The sequence below is a fragment of the Atta colombica genome, unplaced genomic scaffold, assembly GCF_001594045.1.
Source record: "Atta colombica isolate Treedump-2 unplaced genomic scaffold, Acol1.0 scaffold189, whole genome shotgun sequence".
NCBI classification, from domain to species: Eukaryota; Metazoa; Arthropoda; class Insecta; order Hymenoptera; family Formicidae; genus Atta; species Atta colombica.
In genome coordinates this window covers 653,283-662,959 of record NW_017259281.1, presented here as the reverse complement: position 1 = coordinate 662,959, position 9,677 = coordinate 653,283, and the positions used below count along the sequence as shown (strand labels likewise).

Below are 9,677 nucleotides of genomic sequence, written 5' to 3'. Positions count from 1 at the left end.
ATATTTATTTATTTATTTATTACATGTTTATATGTTTACATTTTTTTCTTATCCTTTGTTTCCACAGCTTTTTTTATATAAATATTCTTTCATATTATATGTATAAAATTCTCTTTTATATAAAATTGAACACATGATAACAGATTGCTGATCTTTGCCTTCATATCCATCATAGCAGCCAGATTGTTAATCATTAATGAATACTATGGGTGAATTGGGGAAGTCGCGCAGGCCTAAGGCTACAAATACGCAAAATTTGAAATGAAAATATCATACCTCCATATTAAATTTTTTAATAGAAAAAGCGAATATTAATCGCGAATGTTTTGAAAGTCTTGAGAAAACCGAAGGTCAAACTGTCGATCAGCGCAATCCGTCTCTGATTTTCAGCGAACGAAATACCTACAACATGATTATTTGTAATTGTTAACGATGCGTTAGTTAAATAGAAGTTTATGAGCATTGATGGAAAAATGATTTAAGAGCTTGTTTTTGAGGGAATCAACATCTGAATGTCAGTATCCTTCCAGTATCCAATGTCTATTTAATGCAACGATTGCAGTCACACAATACGAAATTAGCAACAATCCTGACGGGATTTGAACATGATCGAATTACAAGTTTGAATTGAAAGTTTGAGGGTACTTAAACTTTGGCCGGAATCGTGTAATTGAATGTCATGTGAAAATAATGCGATATTGAAGAGAAAACGCACAATTGTTTATAATGAAAATCAAAATTTACAAATTATACATTGATATGGTGATATCGCAAAATGTAAACGTCAAACGCATATATAAATGTATCGTGAGGGAGGGAATGCTGTTTACGATTAAATATATATACAAACTGATTAATTAGAGTCATATAAATAATCGTTTTTCATATTATTCACTTTTTGATACTTTACAAACAGTATTGCCGTACAGACCTCCTTAAAAAAACTTCTTTAAAAAAACTTTCGATGTCTTGGAATTTATTTTCTTTTTTTAAATTAACGAGAGTTAAAAGTAGTGACTGTTGTGACTAAATTTAATGCTGTTGTAACTGAATTTAATACCGATTTATAATCGCTGCCACGATTATGCTTATATGTCTGCGAAAATTAAGCTGTCATGAAATTTTTTTAACAATTTAATTAGAGAATTTAGTCAAAGGAAGCTGTAATCCCTACAACATTAAAAAAAAATTCAGTGCGATGAGTTTCAGGCAATGAGGCCATACACAGCAATAATAGTAAATAACTTTATCTGCATCGTTATCCGTAAATGCGATGTCGTTTATTTTGTAAATTAAAACTGTGAATACATTGCCTTCGACGGAATAAAGAACAATGGGAGTAATCACTAGTATTCGAAACAAGATTTACCGCGACCCATAGAACGAATCATAGGGAATGAGCATGATGTACGATACTATTAACTTCAGACAATAAAATGTTATTATCGATGTTACCTTATTATCTGTACTTGATATGTTTCTTCTACAGCACCTTTTACAGCATAAAGCTTAACAGATCGACTATTAAATAAATATCAATTCTATCATTGTACAGGATTTTTGGAAGGTAATTGATAACGAATTTATACAAATAAATTTGTGCACATTCTTTTATTTCACTTTTAACATAAATATTATTCTGCACTTTTATTTTTTGTCATATTTGCTACACGTCTACGCTTAGTAGCCTTCGTTCGTTCCAAGCTTTCATTCTTCTCTTTTTCAAGAATCTCTGTCAATTTTGCAAGCTGACCCTCATAGTTAACCGCATTTGCAATAGCATGCAAATTCATTTGTTCAATGTTGGGCACAACTTTATGTGCACCACTTAACATTTGCTTGAATATCCCAACCTGATTTGCTGTGAGTATGGACACTGCAGTTCCCGGTTTTCCAGCACGTCCGGTTCTACCAGCTCTATGTATGTAACCCTTGATGTGTTTTGGGAGATCATAAGATACAACTAACTGCACATCCAAAATATCCAAGCCTCTAGCCAGCGCGTCCGAGCTTATTAATCTAAAAAAATAATCAACATTAAATTATTGAAGTTAAATAATTTTTTTTCTTTTTTACTTTAGATACAAAATACAATGTATTTTATTATTTTGTCCTCTTAGCATAATTAGAGAATAAAAAATATTAATAAAAATATTAATATTTCTAAGAAAGACATTTTGTTTGTAAAACTGGAATTATTTTATTTTATTAAAGCACAAAACTTACACATGTATCTTTCCATTTGCGAATTTGCCCAAGATACCTTCACGTTGTTTTGACACGAGCTGGGCGGATAATTCTCCCACTACGACATTCCGTTCTGACAAAAATAACTGCATCAAAAGTGCCAGTCTATGCGCATGTTGTCCAGAATTTGTGAAAACGAGAGTTTTAGGAATGATATCGTGCCTCGTCAACAATTGATACAGAACAATTGGTTTGTAGCTAGGGGGACATTCCACCGCGAGTTCCGTCAATTCTCCTGGACTCGTATAACGTCCAACAAAATCACCCGCGACCTTATCTAAATTTATATCAGTATCTTTGTCGGTTACTACAGTTGTGAACAATTTTGGCTGGAAAAGGCCCAGTCGACTCAATTTTTCAGGATCTTGTGACAAGGTTGCGCTAAATAATAGCTTTTGAGCTGGTATAATTTTGCTGTTTAAAAATGATAAGTCAGAATAATTTCTCACACAATATACTTAGGATAATCGCCAAAATAAAAATTATTCCTTATATATATATATTATCAGAAAATATATTATCTAATAATTTCTATTAAATTTTTAATCTAATTTCTAATCTAATTTCTATTAAAAAACAATTCTATTAATAACAATTCTATTAAAAAAAATCACCTTGAACGCATGTTTCCAAGCGTCAAAACAGGAGGTCGAGAATGAGGTTCAGGTAAATACTGTAGCCATTCTGCTGTACGATCGGCTTCATCGATGACAAGAAATTTTAGGTAATCCAAGGAAAATCCAGGAGTTTTTAATATATGATCTAATAAGCGACCAGGTGTCGCGATTATTATGTCCACTGTGGATAAGTATTTTCCCCTTTCAGCTTTAAAAATAATTTTATTAAATCATTATGTATTTATATCAATTTAATTCATTAAGTATCAAATACATACTTTTTTTAATTATACTTTTTTGCTCTTGCTCAAATGAAGATGCACCCGAAAGTAAGCCCACCTTCAAATCTGTGTGAGAAGTGTAAGTGACCATTACTTTATGAATCTGTGCAGCTAGTTCTTGCACTGGCAAGACTACCAAGCAACGAATTTGTGGTACGAATCGTGTTTGTAATTCTTGTACAATTGGTAACACATAAGCCAGAGTTTTACCTATAAAATTATATAATTATATAAAATTACTTAATATAAAATAAGTATGTAATATAAAATTTATATTAAAGTATGTACTACTTTTAATCAGTAATTAATAATTGCATAATTATTATGTTGCAAATATTTACCACTGCCTGTAGGAGCAGATACACAAGTGTCTCTCGGCCACCATCCCATTTTTCTATCTATGTTACACTGGTGTAACCATTTTATTATGTTAGATTGGACTGGAAATAATTTAATAATGCCATTGGCTCTTAAAATTTCTATCAATTTTGTCTCCAAAACTGATTCTAATTCTTCCAATGGAGGCCCACTATTTAAATCAGCAGATATAATTTCAGGATGTGCCAACCAATCTGGTAATACTCTCTTCACTTCACGTTGCTTTTTTCGAGATTTTGCGCCTAATATTATAAAATTGCTTTGCAAAGATGTTTCCTTGTTTGTAGTATCTTTATCATCATTATTTTCCTCTGCTAAATTCTTATCTTTTTCTTCTAAATCTATATTATTGTCTGTTGCAATAGAATCAAATTTATCAATATCTTTAATATCTTTTTTCTTCTTCTTCTTTGTTGATACTTTGGCTATTTCTATTGTATGTTCATCAATTTTTTCACTGCTAACAATTTTGTCCTCAGTATGTAAATCATTAGATTTCTCTGCTTCGAGCAATTTCTTTTTTTTCTTTTTTTTAGGTTCCTCTAAATTGTTTTCATCTTTATTTAATGTGGATTTATTATTTACTGCTGCCCTTTGTCTTTTACGCTCTTCTATTCTCTTCAGCAATTCGGAAAAATGATTTGTTTTATTTTCAACCTCCTTCTTGCTTTCATCTTCATATCTGTATACAATACACATATTCTACATTAAATGTATACAATACACATATTCTACCGCATAAATAAAATTAATGAATAATAATTTTCATACGAGATTATTATTATATTATTATTATTATATCTCATGCAACATGATGGTTTGACAAGATTTATATTTCTTACCTGTTTATAACAAATAAGCTCATCTTTTCTAGATATAATTTATCACATGTGCAATACACTATAAAATCTTATAGCATAATTATATTTCTAAATTACTGGCATTTATTTTACTTGTTAACTACATTATACTACAATTTAATAATAACATTCAATCAATAATTATTATTTGTGTATTTAATATCTTCGAAATAGAAGTGTTTTTCAGTCAATAATTAATTACAATAAGCTGAGAAATCAATAATCACGAATAAACTTATAGACACTCCAAGTCGTTGCAAAGCTACACGTGAATTTTTTATAGATTAGTAGAGGCAGTTAGAGGTTAGGTTAGATTATCTCAGAATTGTATTATACTGCCATTGTATTATACTGCTTTGTGGCAAATCGAGGCACTTCCTCACTCCATCGATAAAGTAGTAATATTACAATTAATTATAATTATAAATAATAATTAGCAACTGTATTAATTATACTTAATTATAATTGTGCATTGTAAAAATATTCTTACGAATTTGCTTACTAATCATGCATTAATAATAATTCACATTCGCAATTGATTCGACCCAATTGTTTAATTAACATCAAGTGATGTGTCTAGTTAAATGAAATTCTAAGCATAATTTTATTGCTACAGTTAAACTTATTTCAAAGAAAGTCATACTACTTATTTGAACAATTAAGAAAAACTTTATAGTCAATATAATTTATTATTATTTATTTGCTTTAGATAAAGTATCGGTGTAAAAAAATTAATTATCCATAAAAAGACACTTTCTTCTAATCGCAAATTATAACATTTTGCAAAACTCAATATATAGTTACTTGATTGAGATCGATCTAAAAATTCCCGAGTAGATATATTGAATAGTATACCGAGTGATATAAATATGTAATTATAATATTCAACGACTTTCGCCGATCCGTTTGCAAGTTTTGTTTATTAAAAAAAAATCTCGTTATCAAATTTGCAGGTCGAAGATAGATTGTCGGGGCAAAAGTCGCGCGCATATAATTCGAACGAGTCTCGAATGAGATTATTCACAAGATTTATACCACAAGCAGAGACTCAGATAGAACACTGTAAAACCGTAAGTAATAGTTATAAAGTCATAATTAAATCATAACGATCATCATGACGTTATTTGTCACTTAAAAATGAATTTATATTATAGGTGACAAATAAGCTAGGTCATGATGATGTTCTTATGATACATTAATTATGGGATCTATCTCTATTTCTTACTAATTATCGAACAAGAACAGGATGTTACAGATGACTCTTATGTCGATTTGTGTCTCTTGCTGGAAAGTTCTTCTATTATAACACTTCTATGTTCTACTGGGGATGATGAGGTCTGTATAATCAGAGGGTCAGATTTATGGACAGTCGCGCCTCTTCTACGCGACGATCCCGCATACACGCTGCTTCCGTCGCCGCCGTTCCATATAAACGGCGCCGCGCGGCAAGGCTGCAACATTAAATAAACGACCGTCGTTCCCCACATTCCGCCGATTCCGCGTCGCGGTCGACGACGTGACTCCGCTATGCCGCTCGTGCGATGGCGCATCAATAATAGCAATGCGGAATCTCTACGCCCGACTACGTCTAAGCATATCATATTGTATGGAGATATATTACATAAAACATACGAATAAAGTCGTATTACATAAAATAAGACGCAATATGTAAAATTATGTTGTCATTTCTTGATTTATATAATGCATGGCGATAAAATAAATTTTTCAGTGTTGTGCTGTAATTCTTTGAGAAGAAGAAGAGGAAGAAATAGTAATGAACTGATTTAATACTTATTAATAAGGCAACCAAAATTATGTTGTAAAAATCCCTTTTTAAGCTCCTAAAATGCTCTATGAAATTGAAAAAAATGCTCTAAAGAAAGAAATATATACATTTAAAAATTATTTTTTGTCGCACAAATTTTCAAATTATTAATTAAGTTGTTTACTTATAATAACAAAGTAAAATGAATTTGATAAAATTTGTTTACATTTTAAAAAAATTGAATAGTTATATATTACGGGGCATTAAAATTAAACAAATACAACATATATTATTTATTATAGTGATTCTAGAGACAAAGAGATAGTCTTTGATGTTATGTATTATATGACACAGAAATATAGAAGATTGAATGTAAAAGCGTGAAATCTTTTTCTCCTTATGATTTCTCTGACATCACTGCGCACCAATGCATTGCGGCGTGTGAGAATCATTTATCTAATCAATTCCTTTTTCAAAAATGTAAAATATGTTGTAGCATATTTCTGATTGAGAAAAACTTATCTTAAAAATTCTTTATTATTTATTATTATATCAGAAAAATTCTCAGAAACTTATAAACTATAAACTTAAATTAGAAAACAATGTGAAATATACAATAAAAATATATAAAATATGTAAATATTGTCCATGTGTAAGCGAAATGTGCAAAAATATGTTTTTATGTGTAAAATATGTAAAAATATGCTCTTATGCGTGTGTGAAATAAGCAAAATATATTGTAACATATAGGACTCAAAATGCATAATTTCTTATGAAACAAATTTACATTTAGTTTATTTCTTTATAGTCAAACAAAAAAACATGCCCTATGTATATTTTGATTGCTTACTTATTAATAGTGTTTTTCAAGGAATTAAATAGATATCGCGTGCTTTCATATATAATGCATGTATTTAAATGTAATAAGTAAACGGAACGTAGCACATTCACAAAGTGTCACAAAATTAATATAATAATGAATTCGATATATAATAATGAATTACTCGCACGTATACTATGTATTGAATTATAACACATTTAAAAAAGGCTGCTTTTATATAAACGCAGTAACATATAATGGCATAATACAAAATCAATTTTGACAATGAAATTAATGCATGTGTATATTCTACCAGCTAGAAACCTGATTCTACTATAAATAATATGATTATTATTATAAGGTAATTAAAGTTTAAACTTTAAAATATTTATATGCTAATATGCTTTTATATTCAACTTTGTGAATTTTATATATAATAGAGCATTAATCAAATGTAATGCAAGTGATCGAATTCCCAAGCATTACATTACCCAAGCAGAACAACAAGCTACAAAATGTCAAAAATGACATTAAAATGAATTAGAAATAATTGAAAAATAACTTTTAATTATTTTAATCATTTTGACATCATTTTGATATCATAATAACTGTTGTTCTGATAAGCTTGCAAATTTTTTTCTACGTACAATTGTAGAAGATTTATGTTCATTTTTACCAATGTAGTATCAACTTTAACTCGATTCAATTTACTCTTTTTTTTTCTAGTTTTAAAAATTAGAAAGATGAAAGTACTTAAGCTGAACCGGGATTGAAGTTAATTCACATTGATAGAAACGAATATCAATATATATCTTGTTAAAAGACGTGGCATACGACTGTCGGTCGAACGAAGATTCGCGTACGCGCGCGCGCGCGAGGTGCATGTCGCGAGTGTCGCAAGCAACTTCAGATTTCAGACAATTTGTGACAGCCGCGTTTGTGGTAGTCGACGACCATCGACGACGAGTGCGAGTATCCGGGGATTCGCTTCCGCGTACGTCGCGAGGAACATCACCTCCATCGCCGAACGTTCGCGTTCGGTTCGTCTTGTAGACAATTGTCTCGTCAGAGTAAACGAGAACGGTGAGTCCTGTCGTTTGGTTAGAATTGTTAGAAAGCACCGGATGGCCGCGACACCGGTGTTTACGAGAGTCGCGAATCTCGGGCGCAGAATGGAGATCCGTCATTCGTTTTCACGCGCGATCACTGTATTTTCATGAAGTGTTTACACGCGAAACGCTCTGACAGCGCACGTCGAGAATGATTCCGTACGGCTTTTGGCCCTGGACCAGTATCGGCTTCAGTATCGACGATATTTATTATATATTTACTTTGTTTTGTTTTCGTAACGTCATTTGATGATGTGTATAGATACGCGATGCAAGTGTAAGTCGTAATTCTGCTCCATGCTAGATTCTGCAACTCCTAACGATAATGCCGTTGTTGTATAGTTACACAGATTTTTTACTACATATACTTGTGCAAGGATAATAACAAAACTCCTGTTAAGAGAAACTGAATCCCAGTTAATGCCAATTAAAAGTAATATAATGGATGCTTTCAGTTTTCATACTGTAAATCAGTTCATCTTTGTTATTTATCAAATATTAAATAAAGACAAATGATGCTTACGTAAGCAAGAAATATTCATGTCAATGTTATAATTTCGTACTCAACAATATAAATATAATATAATGCATAAAACTACGTAACAGTTATGTTGTTGAATATATAATTATAACATTGACATTACATTATTTTCAGTTGATGTCAACTGGTTGGTGCTGACTTTGATGGACCGTTGCTACATCATTGTTGCAAACGCTGACTCATAAAGCATCAATCAATTATATTTGTTTTTTCTATCAAACATTGTATTTTCAGATTGAAAAATGGTGGTGCTCAGCAGCTTGCTGCCACCGCAGGAAGGAATACGCCATGAGGAGCCAAACACTACAGTATATATCAATGATAGAGAAGTAGGAAAGGGCACATTCTATGTTACAGAGAGGTAACGAATTTCTTCTAATTTACTATTACGAATAATTTATAGATATTTTGTAAACTCTAATTACGTATTCTTATTGACAGCGTGCTCTCCTGGGTGGACAACGATACACAACAGGGATTTTCACTTGAATATCCTCATATTTCATTACATGCTATTTCACGAGATGAACAGGTCCATCCAAGACAATGTTTATACATTATGGTTGATGCCAAAGTAGATTTACCAGGTATATCATTTGGGAAATACAAAGAATATTTGTTAAAAATGATTTAATTCTTTTTTTCTGAACTTTTTGATCGACTTTGAATTCTAATTCATGTTATATTTTCATATAATTCAAAGATTTTCTGATAAGCTTAATGTATAATTTTATTTCTGCAGATATGCCATTACCGTTAGCATCTGAAAATGGTTCAGAAAACGAGGACGACAATGCGGATCCTCCAATTACAGAAATGCAGTTTGCGCCAGATAATACAAATAATTTAGATTTAATGTTTCAAGCAATGAGTGCATGCCAAGCGCTTCATCCTGATCCACAGGACAGTTTTTCTGACGGTAAGTAATTAGAAATGAGAGATAGTAGTCTTATTTCCGACTAACTGAGATGATTAAAAATTCCTATAATTAAAGAGGATATCTATGAAGACGCTGAAGAAGATTACGAAGGTGAATATGATGAAGAAGTGGGTGCTGGA

At 31.1% G+C, this 9,677-nt stretch overlaps 2 protein-coding genes across 3 annotated transcripts in view; one reads left to right on the top strand and one right to left on the bottom strand.

Annotated features, from left to right (window-relative positions):
• Positions 1 to 186: 186 nt before the first annotated feature.
• On the bottom strand, positions 187 to 4,481 carry LOC108686651 (ATP-dependent RNA helicase DDX51). The gene is made up of 7 exons (XM_018192079.1): positions 4,366 to 4,481; positions 3,487 to 4,205; positions 3,143 to 3,355; positions 2,862 to 3,072; positions 2,227 to 2,661; positions 1,646 to 2,019; positions 187 to 239 (listed from the first exon to the last, which is right to left on the bottom strand). Exons 1-7 carry the CDS (start codon positions 4,386 to 4,388, stop codon positions 187 to 189), a joined length of 2,028 nt encoding a protein of 675 aa, XP_018047568.1. The 5' UTR covers positions 4,389 to 4,481.
• Positions 4,482 to 7,890: 3,409 nt separating this feature from the next.
• The window catches only part of LOC108686691 (methylosome subunit pICln), a 2,370-nt gene continuing 583 nt past the window's right edge, over positions 7,891 to 9,677 (top strand). The window contains exons 1-5 of one of the 2 annotated variants that reach the window (XM_018192114.1): positions 7,891 to 8,051; positions 8,853 to 8,979; positions 9,060 to 9,205; positions 9,361 to 9,537; positions 9,613 to 9,676. In XM_018192114.1, the coding sequence (XP_018047603.1) occupies positions 8,861 to 8,979; positions 9,060 to 9,205; positions 9,361 to 9,537; positions 9,613 to 9,676 (506 nt within the window). In that variant the 5' untranslated portion in view covers positions 7,891 to 8,051; positions 8,853 to 8,860. Of the gene's footprint in view, positions 8,052 to 8,852; positions 8,980 to 9,059; positions 9,206 to 9,360; positions 9,538 to 9,612 lie in introns of both variants that reach the window. The other variant, XM_018192115.1, reaches the window with a different exon arrangement.